The 17,028-nt window shown below is 36.5% G+C and overlaps 1 protein-coding gene across 1 annotated transcript in view; it reads right to left on the minus strand.

Annotated features, from left to right (window-relative positions):
- LOC111707614 (uncharacterized) overlaps window positions 1–17,028 on the minus strand; it is a 103,458-nt gene that overhangs the window by 15,776 nt on the left and 70,654 nt on the right. The window contains 26 exon segments of the mRNA XM_023480746.1: window positions 1,986–2,166; window positions 3,100–3,420; window positions 3,494–3,817; window positions 4,500–4,823; window positions 4,904–5,230; window positions 5,301–5,621; window positions 5,691–6,341; window positions 6,693–7,016; window positions 7,253–7,582; window positions 7,697–8,023; window positions 8,157–8,477; window positions 9,539–9,862; window positions 9,929–10,255; window positions 10,342–10,665; window positions 10,735–11,385; window positions 11,466–11,786; window positions 11,923–12,246; window positions 12,306–12,626; window positions 12,704–13,027; window positions 13,094–13,420; window positions 13,702–14,676; window positions 15,056–15,382; window positions 15,459–15,779; window positions 15,885–16,211; window positions 16,324–16,647; window positions 16,707–17,027. Of these exon segments, the coding sequence (XP_023336514.1) occupies window positions 1,986–2,166; window positions 3,100–3,420; window positions 3,494–3,817; window positions 4,500–4,823; window positions 4,904–5,230; window positions 5,301–5,621; window positions 5,691–6,341; window positions 6,693–7,016; window positions 7,253–7,582; window positions 7,697–8,023; window positions 8,157–8,477; window positions 9,539–9,862; window positions 9,929–10,255; window positions 10,342–10,665; window positions 10,735–11,385; window positions 11,466–11,786; window positions 11,923–12,246; window positions 12,306–12,626; window positions 12,704–13,027; window positions 13,094–13,420; window positions 13,702–14,676; window positions 15,056–15,382; window positions 15,459–15,779; window positions 15,885–16,211; window positions 16,324–16,647; window positions 16,707–17,027 (9,589 nt within the window).

The raw sequence follows: 17,028 nt of genomic DNA on the forward strand, positions 1-17,028 counted from the left end.
AAAACTATAGGGATTAGAAAATTTGAGTTTGTAGCAAAGACTCAATTTCTTAGTACATAGATTTTAGGAACATATGATGGGGTTCAAATTTCACATTTTGAAAAAAAAGCATTTTTTCCAAATGGACCAAATCATGTATTTATAAACAAAAAGATTTTTGAAATTTTGCTGCATAATTTATAGATTTACATTTTAATACAGGATCATCCACAAAAGATAACACCTTTATGACGACCTGCTAAAGCTCTTTAAGTATTCCGATCTGAATGTTGATATTCTTTAAAGGTATGATAAATAGAAATCTAAAAAATAAGTTAAAATCTGCAGGGAACCTTGAATGTAAGAAAAAGGGCTGAACAAATTCTGTACAGTCGTCTCTAATGTGGTAACCCTGTATGACAAACCAAATATATCAAAGAGAATATAATGAAACCCCTGAAAAACTTTAATATGCTTAAGTAATTCTTGAATTTGATAATACATAGTTAATACTCAAATCAAAGCAAAATATACCTTCGCTAATCAAATTTTGAATTTTAAAAATGTGGTCTGCCTGCTTTATAAAGCATGAAAACTTTACGACATTTTTTAGAGAACATCACATCAATTCACAAAGTAACTTTAAAAGCTTTGTCTGATCAAGAGTTCATGAGATATTTATCATTTGCTCTTTGAAAATTAATTATTTTCAATTGTGGTTTCTCTTTAAATAGGTGGTCATTAGAAACTTAAAAAACAGTCCATTTGATTTAAAACATTTAAGTCTCATATGAATGTTTTCAAGAGGCTCATCATAAAGGAATAGAGTCTTTGCCACAAACTCAGAGTTTCTTATCAATATATCTTTGCAACCCAATGTGACCTTAGATATTTCAAACTCAGAATTCTGTTAGATAAAATAGTGTAAGTTTAAAATATAAATAAATTTGCACCCCAATGTCACAGAACTTAGATATTTCAAACTAAGTATTCTGTGAGATAAAATAGCGTAAGTTTGAAATATCAAAAGTTCACACCATTAAGTTGCTAAGATATAGGGATTATAAAATGTGAGTTTGAGGCAAAGACTCAAGTTATTTGTAATTTTTAACATTTTTTTATACATGTTTAAAAAGTTTGCAGTACACAAGTTGGCTTAGGAAAATAAATGGAATTATAAATCTAGCTCAAAAAGAAGAAAATTTTGAAATAAGCTTGGCTGCTTTTATTTTAAAAGATCATGAACATTGCAAGTACAGCGAAACCCTTAATAACGAATACATCGGAAGAATTTATCTAATGTCGTCTTGACAATTTTTCAATGAGTTTTATACTATATTACGTAAATTTCAGTATTTGCGAAAATAAACAAATAGCTATGAATATGCGGGAACAGTTTTAAAGAGTTCCATATAATCATTTCATTAAAAGACTAAATATCTGCGACATTCCATTATCAGAAAGTGAAAAAGACGACATTTGATGAATTCTTTCGATGTATTCGTTATTAAGGGTTTCACTGTAGTTAAACGGATTTTAAAGTAAATAAACCATTTTTGTCGCTTATTTGGAATCTATCCAACTTTTGCTGCTAAATAAGCAATTTTTCTGATTTCTAAATGTGTAGTTGGGCAGACAACTAGAAACAGGGTTACCCACAAAGGATGAGACTATAAAGACGAAACTCTATATATATATATATCAATTTCAAATTAAGTCTTCCGCCCTCACAATAGTCGTTTGATAGCCTTTCTAATGACAAAAAAAAAGAGTTCACAGTTGCAGAGAATCACTAGAGTAAGGAAATAGACACGATAAATTCCATAAAGTTGTCATTGAAGTCTCATCCTTTGTGGGTAACCCTGATTTTTGGTTTTTCATCAAGTTCAGCTTGGTAACACTGATTCTTGTTTTTTTTTATCAAATTCAGCTTGGTAACCCTGACTCTTGGTTTTTTATTAAATTCAGTCTAAAATTAAGGTTCAATTAAAGATTAAATATCCTACCTGGAGCAAGCTTTGTCCATTGTACAATCCGAGTTAACCACACACTCTGGTTTACACCCGGAGTAGGGATCTCCGAAGAACTCTGGTCTACAGGTACACTCACACCGATTTCCTCGTACAGCTGGGTCAGCGTTGGCTCCACATGGGTTCGGATTGCAAGGATCTCTGGGTGGGGGAGGAGCTGAAATAAAACAAAGAGTTAATATCATATCTGAACATTAAAGGGACTGTAATCGTAATTTCAAGTGAACCACTATTCAAAGTCGGCAATGCCCGTTACAACGGTACCCTTGAAACCTTTATCTGATAAAAAACGTGGAAAATAACGTCGTTGTTTTAACTCGTTTAACAGTTTTAAAAAACAAAAACATTGACATCTAATCCATGCTTTATCAAACAAAGCTTTTAAGGGTACCGATGTAAATCGGGCATTGCCATTTTTACAAGGTAGATCGATTGCATTTACGCTTACATTCCCTTTAGAGTAGCTTTTTAATCAAATCAAAAAAAGTATTAACCTCTAAAATTTAATTTGGATTTGATTTGATTTCAACTTTTGAAATATAAAGAAATTAAGTCTATTGGATTTTGAGTTACATTGCGGACAAATTTTTGTGCTAAATTTGAAATTCACGTCAGAAATATAACATGTGCAAATATGCTCATGCAAAATTGTGCGAACAATTTACAACAAGGTGCAAAATGAAATAATGTAAATAAAAAATCCATGCAATAATCTGCATCTACTAAATAAAAAGTGCAATTTTGACAGTTGAACCCCCCCCCCCCTCCTCTCTGGCTAAAACTAATTTTTTACCATGCCAAATGTAAATTCTAACGTGATAGATACCATGCTTTGCGATTAAAAAATACCTAAATGTGCCCCCAACACTGTTTATAAGAAACATTAACATTTTCTGTGAAATACCAGTTAACCAAAATCATTTTAATAGAATTCATGACTAAAATGTTCAATATTTCTAACCAAAGTTTGGATATACATTAGTGTTTAATTTAAATTTGTTTTAATACATAAAATTGCCTTTCCTGTTTTACAAAAGTTCATTTATTATAAATGTTTTTGATCGTTAGATATTAAACAGTGCATGCTTACTTGTGGGTGGAGGGTAACATGCTGAGAATGGATTTCCTATAAGTCCTGGATCACATCTGCAGTTCGGACGATGGGTCTGTACGGTACATGATGCCCCTACCCCACACACACCCGGGCAGGGGTCAATACACTTATTCTGTACACAGGCCAGGGTAGTGGGACAGTCTGGGTTGATGGAGCATTCAGGTTTGCATTCAACATACGGGTTACCCTGGAGCCCAGGTAGACAGGTACAAGCTGCTGCACCATTCCGGTCAGAACACTCCGCATTTATGCCGCAAGGAGAGGGTCGACATGGGTCAACAGGTCGGAATGTGGTGGCTAAAAGTTAAAACAAAAATTAAAATAGACAAACTTTTTTTTAGATTTTTTAAAAAGAATATAGTTGTCTTACTTGGTGGTGTATAACAGTTTGAGAATGGGTCCCCAATATATCCTTGATTACAAATACAAATCGGGACATGGTTTCTAACATTGCAGTAGGCATTTACTCCACAGAGACCAGGGCATGGGTCTTGACACTTCCTATTTATGCATGCTTTGTCTGATGGACAATCAGAGTTAATCACACATTCAGGTCTACAGTTGGGAGGAGAACCTATCATCTCTGGTAGACAAGAACAGTCACATCTGTCTCCAATTTGTCTGGGTGGATTACTGTTGGGTCCGCAAGGGTTTGGATTGCACGGATCCACTTCAGCAATAATTGGTTCAACGGCTAAAAACAAATGGGAATCAAACAGGAATGGGGCCGGTTTATGGGTTGTAAAAATAAAAATTCTCCAAATCAAAAGAAATTATGTCATTATTATTTTTGGAAGTCTGCGAAAAAAAGAGGCTTATGGGTTGAGGGAGAGGAGTGAGTGGTTAGGGGGATTTGACTACATTTCTAAATATAAATTTATAATTTCACTTTAGGATATCTTAAGTTTAAGTTTTAAAAAAAGTTATCAGATCAAGCTCTTTCTTGCACTTTTTCTAAAGGAATGTATGTTTTTTTACACAATGTAAAAATGTATGAAAAAAAAATCAGAAATTTATGTTTAAAAAAATAAAAATAAATTTGTTTTCTTTTGATCAACAAAATTAATTACTCTCCTCAAAGTCTAATTAACAAACCTCTATATCTTTGCAATTCGATGGTGTAAACATTTGATATTTCAAAATTTAAACTATTCAACCAAGCAGAATTCTTTGAAATATTAAAGATTATACAACATCAAGATTCAAAGATAAAACCTTTAGATTTTGCTTTGGGTAGTCAGTTTCTTTCGAAAAAATAACAACTAAAAATAATTGTCAGACATTAATCTGGAAAAAAAACCTTGGTTGAATTCAAAATGAAAGATTCCAATGATGAAAAATTTTTGTTTAGAGCAAGAAGACTACAAAATGCTTACTAGATGGTATGCTAGAGCATGCTGTGAATGGATCTCCTCTGTATCCTGGGATGCAAGTGCAAGATGGTATATGGTTGATAACTCGGCATTCAGCATTTATCCCGCATACTCCGGGACATGGATCCACACAATGCAAATTCTGACATGCTTTTGTGCTTGGACAATCTGCATTAATTGTGCATTCTGGCCGGCATGCCACATATGGATCTCCAAAATACTCTGGGATGCACTGACATGCTGCAGCCCTTTGTCTATCAGTGCAGATTGCATTCTCTCCACATGGTGTGGGGTTGCAAGGATCTATAACTTCTGTGGGTGCAAGAGCTAAAACAAAACAAACATATATACATATATCATCCCTTTGATAAAAAATAAGAAAACTTTTTTTGGATTTTAAAACTTACGCGTTGTAAAACGACTACATGCAACAAATGCATTTCCTTCATATCCAGGATCGCACCGGCAAACTGGGAAATGGTTCTGTACCGAGCATGTGGCATAAACTCCACAAACACCTGGGCATGGATCAACACAATGCTGGTTTACACACGCTAAATGTCGTGGGCATTCAGCATTAACAACACATTCCGGTTTACATTCAATATAGGGGTTTCCTGTGTAGTCTCGAATACAAGTGCAACTAGTGGCTCCGCTGATATCATTACAGAGGGCATTAATTCCGCAGGGTGAAGGATTACAGGGTTGAGCTACCTCCACTGGTAAAATGGTACCTTAAAAAATCATTTTAAAAATATGAATATATGTAAAATAAAAAATTAAGTTGGGTTAAAAATATCTTACTGGGTGGCAAGTTACAACTAGAGAAAGGATCCCCAATGTATCCTTGATTGCAAACACAGATTGGAACATGATTTCGCACCCGACAGTAAGCATTTACTCCACAAAGACCAGGGCATGGGTCTTGACATTTCCTATTTATGCATGCTTTGTCTGATGGACAATCAGAATTGACCACACATTCAGGTCTACAGTTGGGAGGAGAACCTATCATCTCTGGTAGACAAGAACAGTCACATCTGTCTCCAATTTGTCTGGGTGGATTACTGTTGGGTCCGCAAGGGTTTGGATAGCAAGGATCTTCCTCAACTACTGGCTCAATGGCTAAATTATAACTTATATTGGTAAAAGATTGATTATTAGAAAAAAGACTATTAAGTAAAAGATACTTACGCAAAGGTTCTTTTCTACAGGAAACAAAAGGATCTCCAATATAGCCTTGGTTACAAACACATATAGGAATATGATTAGCAACTTGGCAGTAGGCATTAGATCCACATAGTCCAGGACAAGGGTCAACACACTTCATGTTTCTGCACTGCTTGTTGGTTGGACAGTCAGCATTTATAACACATTCCGGTCTGCATGCTACATACGGATCTCCAAAATATTCAGGAATACACTGACATGCCGCTGCTCGGTTCCTATCAGAGCATACTGCATTTGATCCGCATGGTGTAGGGTTGCATGGATCTATTATTTCTAAAGGAGGTGGAGCTGTTGGTCTAATATAGCAAGATGTAAATGGGTCACCAACATAACCAGGATCACAAGTACATATAGGAGAATGATTCTGTACGGAGCAGGTTGCATGACTTCCACATATTCCAGGACATGGGTCTATGCACTTGTTTCTTACACATGCAAGAGTATAGGCACAATCAGGGTTGATAGTACATTCTGGTTTACACTCCACGTATGGATCACCAAATAATTCTGGAAGACATCTACATGAAGCGGCTCCATTTCTTTCCTGACATTCTGCATTTGTTCCGCAAGGAGAGGGCTGGCATGGATTGATAATCTCTGGTCTTGGTGTAGTGGCTAAAACAAGTATTAATAGAAAATGAACTCATAACTGGAAATATAATTTTCTAGGTGAAGTGATTTTTGTAGCAATTTGAAATGACCTGAGATGTAAAAAGGGACATGCTTGATTCACAAAATACCCTTTAAACCTTTATCTGATCAATAATTGGAATTATTATATTGTTTGTCTGGCATGAAAAGTGTTGAATTCCATTGTTTTTGTAAAAAAAAGCCACAATTGAAATTAAAAAATGGATATCTTATTAAATCTTGATCAGAAAAGCTTTTAGAGTATTTTAGGGTAAATAAATGCCATATTTTAAATGAAAGGTCACTTTACATCTGGGGTCCCAAAAAGTGTCTTACTTGTAGGTCTGTAGCATTGAGAAAATGGATCCCCTATGTATCCTTGATTACAAATACAGATTGGAACATGGTTTCGAACATTGCAGTAGGCATTTACTCCACAGAGACCAGGGCATGGATCTTGGCACTTCCTATTTATGCATGCTTTCTCTGATGGACAATCAGAATTTACAACACATTCAGGTCTACAGTTGGGAGGAGAACCTATCATCTCTGGTAGGCAAGAGCATTGACATTGTCCTCCATAGTTCCTCGGTGGACTGCTATTGGGTCCACATGGATTTGGAACGCAAGGATCTTCTTCCGCAATATCAGGTTCAATTGCTGTAAAATTTTTGAAGTTTAATCTTTAGAAATGTTGCAAATTGTCTGGGTCATTTTTTTACCTTGCTTAGATTAGAACAGACTTGTAATTAAATTATAAAAAAGATTTAAGTCTGTTTTTGTTATTTCCTTTTTTCCAAGAAAAGCTCAATGTCAAAATTTCATATTACAACCAATTCTAAGATGAAAATGTATGATGACATAATAGAAGGTTTTAGTCGTTAAATTAGACTTACGTAAGGGAGGAAGTCTACATGCTTGGAAAGGATCTCCAATATATCCTGGATCACAGACACAGTTTGGAATATGATTGACAACTGAGCACTTCGCATTTATTCCACAATTGGCTGCAGGGCATGGATCTACACATTTCTGGTTTTGACATGCCTTGTCAGATGGACATTCAGCATTTGTGGTACATTCCGGTCTGCAAGCAACATAGGGATCTCCAAAATATTCTGGTATGCATTGGCAGGCAGCTGCTGTACCTCTTGCTTGACAGTTGGCATTGCTTCCACAAGGGGAAGGATTACAAGGGTCAACTACCTCTGGCTGGCGGGGTGGGACTGAAATTGTTATTATCTAGATTAACTACTGATTATTATTGGAACTTAAAATTACAAAGTCTAACAGTTCATTTACAATTCATTACACAACCATCTTATCTTTGTCCTACTTACGTGTTGTTATAATCCTACAAGAAATAAAACCATCTCCAGTGTACCCTGGGTCACATTTACACATTGGAACATGGTTGGTCACATAGCATGTAGCATGTGCACCGCAAACCCCTGGACATGGATCTCCACACTTATTGTTTATGCATGCCTTATCCCTTGGACATTCAGAGTTGACAGTGCACTCTGGTTTGCATTCCACATATGGATTTCCTATATAATCCCTTATACAACTGCAAGATGCAGCTAATCCTCTATCAGTGCACTCTGCATTTATACCACACGGGCTTGGATTACAAGGTTGAACAACTTCAATAGGCCGAGGAGTGGCTAAAAAAAAAATTAAATTTCAAATGTGATTTTTAATTAAAAGGAATATTTAAATGATAAAATCTAAAGACATGCTCATTCAAATTTCTTTTAAATATTCCGTTTAATTAGTAAAAAGTTTAAAATTGCTTACTCAAAGGTCTATTGCACTGTGAGAAAGGGTCCCCAACATATCCAGGGATGCAAATACAGATTGGAACATGATTTCTAACATTGCAATTGGCATTGATGCCACAGAGACCAGGGCATGGGTCTTGACACTTCCTATTTATGCATGCTTTGTCTGATGGACAATCAGAGTTAACCACACATTCAGGTCTACAGTTGGGAGGAGAACCTATCATTTCTGGTAGACAAGAACAGTCACATCTGTCTCCAATTTGTCTTGGTGGATTGCTGTTTGCTCCACATGGATTTGGATTGCAAGGATCTTCCTCAACGACAGGTTCAACAACTAAAATGAGTTTGTTTTAAAACTAAAGGGAATCCTTATACAATTAATATTTTAAAATGTTATCTAAGACAGTAGTTACACATTGTAGAAATTATAATTTTTTGTTAAAATTATTTTTTTTCAATGTCTGTTGGATAAATTTGGAGAAGATTTCAATGATGATTGACAACCCATATTTTAGTTTTACGCATAAATATTTTTGCCTAGTAAGAAAATATTAAAAGGACAGTAGGCATAATTTCAAGTGACCCTCCATTTTCAGAGTGGCGGATCCCATTCACAACAGTATCTTTTAAACCTTTGACTGATCCAGAATGTCAGACGTATCCTCTTATATCTACTTTTATTTGTAAAACAAAATGTATAATCTTATTCTTTGTACTTCAGAAAACTGCTTCTAAGTAAATATTTAGCAATATGGGACATAATTAGCAAATCAGCTGTTTTGAGTTCACACTTTAAGCAATGTACAACATTTTTACAAGAATTCATGTGCTTTTTGATATATTTACACATACAGGTCTCTGTACTCAATGAATGAAGGTTTAAAAGGTAATCTTTGTGAATTGGATATTTCCCTCTTTGCAAGGAAGGTTACTTGAAACTACACATACGATCTCTGTAAGTAAATAATTTTAACCAAAAATATAAAGTAAATTCATACAATATCTTGTTGTTTATAAAGATGCAATATAATTTATCTAATCTTCAAAATGCAAAAAAAACTTCAATATATTTGTGCATTCCAATCATGCAAAGTGTATGATAAACATGATTTGCTGGATGCAAAAATGCTATAATGCAATATAGAAAAAAAGGGTGATTTAATTGAATGTTATAACTTTGGATTGTATTACATGGCAATTTAAACTAATTCATGAAGGCCCTTATTGAACATTCTCATTCCCAAGCCTTCATGCTTTTGAAAATCAGAAATTTCATAAAATTGCCTATATGTAAAATTTCCTTTAATTACAGAAATTAAAACAGCCTTTAGTCTGACAAAATACCTTCATTTTCAAACAACTAATTTATTGCTTAACTTTTAAATGCAAACTTACTCAGGGGAGGTTGTCTACATGCACTAAATGGATCTCCTATATATCCTACAATGCAAGTGCAAGATGGTACATGATTCAATACCCGGCATTCAGCATTGATACCACATGTACCCGGGCATGGATCAATACACTTGTTCCTCTGGCATGCTTTATCAGAGGGACAATCTGAGTTTACAACACATTCAGGTCTGCATGCTACATAAGGATCTCCAAAGTATTCTGGGATGCATTGACAAGCTGCTGCACGGTTTCTGTTCTGGCAAACTGCATTAGATCCACAAGGTGTTGGATTGCATGGGTCAACTACTTCCACAGGTATGAATGCTGAAAAATATAAAATAAAAACTATAATTGAGATTATTCTAGACAAGACTTCAAAATGGTTGTCACCTGTAGTGATCCTAGTACAATATCTGAAAGGGTCTCCTTCATATCCAGGATCACATGTACATCTTGGCTGGTGTGAAATTGTTCTACAAGATGCATATGTTCCACATACTCCGGGACAAGGATCAACACACTTGTTTCTGACACAAGCTTTATCATCCGAGCATTCTGGATTTATTGAACACTCTGGTTTGCATTCTATGTATGGATTTCCAAACATTTCAGGTAGACATGTGCAGGAAGCAGCGCCATTTCTTTCCTGACACTCTGCATTAATTCCACAAGGAGAGGGCTGGCAGGGATTGATTATCTCAGGTCTTGGTGTAGTGGCTAAAACAAATTAGAAAATAATTTCAACGTCAAAAATATTAAAAAATCATTTACAATAAAAAATCTGTAAACAAAAATTTACTTACTTATAGGTCTGTTACACTGAAAAAATGGATCCCCAATGTATCCATTCAAACAGATACAGAGGGGTAGATGATTTCTGACTTCACATCTGGCATTGATGCCACAAAGACCAGGGCATGGATCTTGGCATTTCCTATTTATACATGCTTTGTCAGATGGACAATCAGAGTTAATTACACATTCAGGTCTACAGTTGGGAGGAGAACCTATCATCTCTGGTAGACATGAGCATTGACATTGACCTCCATAGTTCCTTGGTGGACTGCTGTTGGGTCCACAAGGATTAGGATCACAAGGATCATCTTCGGCAACTATTGGTTCAATAACTAAACAAATAAAAATATTTAAAGATTGAAAAACATATAAATAAAGGATATATAGAAAAAAATATATACTTTGAGGAGGAAGCCTGCAAGCAGTAAAGGGGTCTCCAGTATATCCAGGAAAACAACTGCAGGTAGCTCTATGGTTTACTACTCTACACTCTGCATTTACACCACACAAACCAGGACATGGGTCAATACATTTCATGTTCTGACATGTTTTGTCAGAAGGACATTCTGGGTTGGTAGTACATTCAGGTCTGCATGCAACATATGGATCGCCAAAGTACTCAGGAATACACTGGCAAGCAGCTGCACGGTTTCTGTCAGAACAAATTGCATTGGATCCACAGGGAGTAGGGTTGCAGGGATCAACAATTTCAGTAGGTGTTGCTTGTGTGGTGATTCTCTGACATGCCACAAAAGCATCTCCAAAATATCCAGGGTCACATTTGCATGTTGGGAGATGATTGGTCACATGACAAGATGCAAACGCTCCACAAACTCCTGGACAAGGGTCCACACAATGCTGGTTTAGACAGGCTTGGTCCCTAGGGCATTCAGCATTGACAGTGCACTCTGGTTTACATTCAATATAAGGATTTCCAATATAGTCACTAATGCAAGAACAAGATGCTGCCCCTCGTTGCTCAGAACATTCAGCATTACGTCCACAGGGTGAAGGATTGCATGGCTGTACAATCTCAATTGGTCGGTTGGTAGCTAAAAAATATCTATTAGTATCAAGTCTTTAAATAAATACTAATCTTATTTAGTAAAAAATGTATGTAAAATAAACCTACTTGTTGGTCGTTGACAGCTTTCAAATGGGTTTCCAGTATATCCTTGGTTGCAAATACAGATGGGAACATGGTTTCTAACACTGCAGTAAGCATTAAGTCCACATAGACCAGGACAAGGATCAACACATTTTTGCTGTCTGCATGTCTTATCTGTTGGACAGTCTTGGTTGTGCACACATTCAGGCCTGCAGTTAGGAGGAGAACCTATCATTAATGGTAGACAAGAGCAATCGCATCTATCTCCATTCAGTCTTGGCGGAAGAGTATTAGGTCCACATGGGTTAGGATTACATGGGTCTTCTTCTACTACTGGTTCTATAACTAAAAATGCATTTTACTACCATGCAAATTCATGCAAAAAAATAATTTAATGTAATATAAACATTTTCTGAAATATACATTTTTGAAAAAACCCATGACAAAAATGCATGCATCCCATAAAAGAGCAATAACTTACTTAGAGGAGGTTGTCTACACTCAACAAATGGATCCCCTAAATACCCTTGGAAACAGGTACAGGTTGGGATATGATTTCTTACAGTGCATAGTGCATTAATACCACATGTACCCGGGCAAGGATCAATACACTTGTTCCTCTGGCATGCTTTATCAGAGGGACAATCTGAGTTTACAACACATTCAGGTCTACATGCTACATAAGGATCTCCAAAGTATTCTGGGATGCATTGACAAGCTGCTGCACGGTTTCTGTTCTGGCAAACTGCATTAGATCCACATGGTGTTGGATTGCAAGGATCAATTACTTCTAGTTTTGGCGGTACTAAAAAGAAATAGTATTAAGATAAAAAATAAAAGATAAAATTATGTTTGATTTCTTACATGTTGTTTTTGGGTAGCAGGCTGAGAAAGGATTCCCTTCATAACCAGGATTACATTGACAATTTGGATAGTGATTACGTACTTCACATGTAGCTTGAATACCGCATACTCCAGGACATGGATCAGCGCACTTGTTCTGAATACAAGCAAGGTTTGAGGCACATTCTTGGTTTATGGTACATTCAGGTTTACATTCAATGTAGGGGTTTCCAAACATTTCAGGGAGACAAGTACAAGCTGCAGCTAAATTTCTCTCTGTGCATACAGCATTTGTTCCACAAGGGCTTGGGGAACAAGGGTCTATCACATTTGGCAATGTTGCTGAAAAAAAAAGATTTTAATTAAATAATGATTCATAAAAGTTAAAGACATATTCTTATGTATGTATATCTACTTACAAGGTGGTAAGTTACAACTAGAGAATGGGTCCCCAATATATCCTTGGTTACATATACAGATTGGGACATGGATTCGAACATTGCAGTAAGCATTCACTCCACAGAGACCAGGGCATGGGTCTTGACACTTCCTGCTTATACAAGCTTTGTCTGACGGACAATCTGAGTTTATAAAGCATTCAGGTCTACAGTTAGGGGGAGATCCAGTCATTTCAGGCAGACAAGAACATTTACAGTCACCGTTGATTGTTTGTGGGGGATATGAGTTTGGGCCACAAGGGTTTGGATCACAAGGATCTCGCTCATCAATCACAGGTTCAATAGCTAAAACAATATAATATTAACTCAATAAATTCAATTTTTCAAGTTTTTTAAATAAAAGCAACTTACGTATTGGCTGAAGTCTACAGTTAGAGAATGGGTCTCCTATATATCCTTCAATGCAGGTACAGGTAGGTATATGGTTGATAACTCTGCATTCAGCATTGATTCCACATAATCCAGGACATGGATCTATGCATTTATTCCTTTGGCATGCTTTGTCTGATGGACAATCTGCATTGATGGTACATTCAGGTCTGCATGCTACATATGGATCCCCAAAATATTCTTCAATGCATGTGCATGCTGCTGCTCCATTTCTATCAGAGCATAGAGCATTAGATCCACATGGAGATGGGTTACAAGGATCTGGTCTCTGTGTTATTTGTGGTGGAGCTAAAAAGAAGAATATTTTAATTAACTTAACAAGTTAATTATGAAATGATTTGAGTGTTTGCCACAAACTCTGATTTTTTAATCCCAATATCTTTGCAAACCAATATTGTAGACCTCAGATATTTTAAACAATGAATTCTGTTAGATCAAATGATCTAAGTTCAAAATAACCATCATTTACACTGTCAGATTGCACAGCTTTATGGATTAGAAAATTTGAGTTTGTGGCAAAGACTCAATTCCTTTTAAATTTAAAAACATAATTTTAGAAAACAACTTACGTGTGGTAATTCTTTGACATGAATAGAACGCATTTCCCTCAAAGCCTGGGTCACATTTGCATTGAGGAGAATGGTTTGTAACAAAGCAGGATGCATGAGCTCCACAAACACCAGGGCAAGGGTCCAAACAGTGCTGGTTTACACATGCCAGATTACTGGGACACTCTTGGTTACTGATACACTCTGGTTTACATTCAACATAAGGGTTTCCAGTATAATCCCTTATGCATTTACAGGATGCTGCCTGGTTTCTCTCTGTACAGTCTGCATTTATACCACATGGCGATGGATTACAAGGTTGAATTATCTGTATTGGTCTCTGAGTTGTTGTGGTAGGATTACAAGTAGAAAATGGATCACCAATGTAGTTTCTGTTACATGCACAGATTGGTATATGATTTCTTACTCGACAGTTAGCATTAACACCACAAACCCCAGGACAGGGATCAATACACTTCTGATTTTGACAAGCCTTGTCATCAGGACAATCTGAGTTTAGAGTACATTCTGGATGACAGTTCGGAGGCAATCCAAGCATACCAGGTCGGCAGGAACAATCACATCTATCTCCATTAACTCTTGGAGGATTACTATACTGTCCACAAGGATTAGGCTCACATGGATCATCTGCTTCAATTGCTTCAATAATTTGAGGTCTGAGTCTGCACTCTGTAAATGGATCCCCTATATAGCTATCAAAGCAAATACAGGTTGGAATGTGGTTTCTAACATCACATTGAGCATTGATACCACAAACACCTGGACATGGATCAATGCATTTGTTTCTCTGACATGCTTTGTTTAGAGGACATTCTGAGTTTACAACACATTCAGGTCTGCATGCAACATAAGGATCTCCAAAGTACTCAGGTATACATTGACAAGCTGCTGCACGATTTCTATTCTGGCAGACTGCATTTGATCCACAAGGAGATGGATTGCAGGGATCAACTACTTCTGTTACAACCGGTGGTGCTAAGAAAATAAAAATTTAAATTTTGATATGGAAAACCAGAAAAATTATAAAAAAGCAACAAAAAGTATATAAAGAAAAATCATTATATAAGTTTAAATAAATGTCTAAAGGAACTGAGTTTTTGCCGCAAACCTTGATTTGTTAATCCCTATATCTTTGCAACACAATGTTGTAAACCTTTCAAACTATTAATTCTGTTAGATCAAATAATCAAAGTTTGAAATATCAAAAGTTGAAAAGATAAAGGGATTAGAAAATTCTAGTTTTAATATGGTCTGACCAACTAATGGTTACCTTACACCATTTAAGTAATTTGCATAGATTTATGAACCTAACAAAACAACATTTGTTTTTACAATATTACGTAAAACGACTTACGGGTGGTTTTAAGTGAGCAGGAAGTGAAAGGATCTCCAGTGTATCCAGGATTGCATTTACAAATAGGATAGTGGTTGTTAACTTCGCAAGTAGCTTGAATACCACATACTCCCGGACATGGATCTGCGCACTTATTCTGCATACAAGCAAGGTTTGAGGCACATTCTTGGTTTATGGTACATTCAGGTTTACATTCAATGTAGGGGTTTCCAAAAAGTCCTGGTAGGCAAGTACAAGCAGCAGCTTGGTTTCTCTCCCTACATTCTGCATTGACACCACAAGGGGATGGGCGACATGGATCAATGATTTCAGGTCTAGCAGGGGTTGCTGAAATTGATTTAAATAAGTATTTTGAACTATGAAGTAAAAAATTAGTATTAAGTATAAAGGTATTGCTACTCACTTCTTTCTGGGTCACACTGTGTAAATGGGTCCCCATTGTAATTTCTATTACAAACACAGATTGGAATGTGATTCCTTACTCTACAAATAGCATTGATTCCACACAGCCCTGGGCATGGGTCTTGACATTTTCTATTGGTGCAGGCTTGATCAGATTGACAATCCGAGTTGATAATGCACTCTGGTCTGCAGTTGGGAGGAAACCCTTTCATGTCTGGCAAACATGCACATTTACACTCATCCCCTTGCCGTTGTGGAAATTGTGAATTTGGTCCACAGGGATTTGGTTCACATGGATCTTCTTCTACTACTGGCTCTATGGCTAAATTAAAAGTACTGTACATGCAAATATTCTATAAAAATTCTAAGATGCACATATTAAATGATAATTTTATAGTGTTGCAAAATTAAAAAATCTACAACTTACGTATCGGCCGAAGTCTACAGTTTGAGAATGGGTCCCCTTCATATCCTTCAATACAGGTGCAGGTAGGAATATGGTTGATAACTCTGCATTCAGCATTAACTCCACATAATCCAGGACATGGATCTACGCATTTATTCCTTTGGCATGCTTTGTCAGAGGGACAATCTGCATTGATGGTACATTCAGGTCTGCATGCTACATATGGATCCCCAAAATATTCTTCAATGCATGTGCATGCTGCTGCTCCATTTCTATCAGAGCATAAGGCATTCAATCCACATGGAGATGGATTACATGGATCTGGCCTTTGGGTTGGTATAATGGGTGCTGAAATATAAACATGCATTAGTGCCTACAAAATTTTAGAGCTCAATCACTCATGCATTACAACCATTCAAAGTGCAAGATCAAATCAACAATCAAATAATCTAAAACTTACTTGTTACCCTCTGGCATGCTATAAATGCATTTCCAGTATAACCTGGATCACAACTACATGAAGGTGCATGATTTTGTACAGAGCATGATGAAAATGCTCCACATATCCCGGGGCAGGGATCCCTGCATTTTTCATTCACACATGCTAGGTTTCTAGGACATTCAGAGTTGGAAATACATTCTGGTTTGCATTCAATATAAGGATTCCCTATATAGTCTAGCCTACAAATGCATGAAGCAGCTCCATTTCTTTCCGTACAATCTGCGTTGACCCCACAAGGAGAGGGGGAGCAAGGATAGTAAACCTCTACTGGTCTAGAAGTTGCTAAAAAGTTTAAATGTCATTATAATGCAATTATTGTCTTAATAAGTTTTTTTTCTTACTTGTAATAAGAGAACACTGTGAAAAAGGGTCTCCCTCATATCCTGGATTACATATGCAGATTGGGACATGGTTTCGAACCTTACAGACTGCATTGAAACCACATAATCCAGGACAGGGATCATTACATCTGTTCTGGGAACAGGTTTTTTCCAAAGGACAATCTGCATTGAATTGACATTCAGGTCTACAGTTTGGTGGTGAGCCAATCATTTGTGGCAGGCACATGCAGTCACATCTACCCCCAATATTTCTAGGTGGTGTTGTATAAGATCCACAAGGATTCGGGATGCAAGGATCTTCAGCTACAACAGGCTCTATAGC

Source organism: Eurytemora carolleeae, unplaced genomic scaffold, assembly GCF_000591075.1.
Source record: "Eurytemora carolleeae unplaced genomic scaffold, Eaff_2.0 scaffold336, whole genome shotgun sequence".
NCBI classification, from domain to species: Eukaryota; Metazoa; Arthropoda; class Copepoda; order Calanoida; family Temoridae; genus Eurytemora; species Eurytemora carolleeae.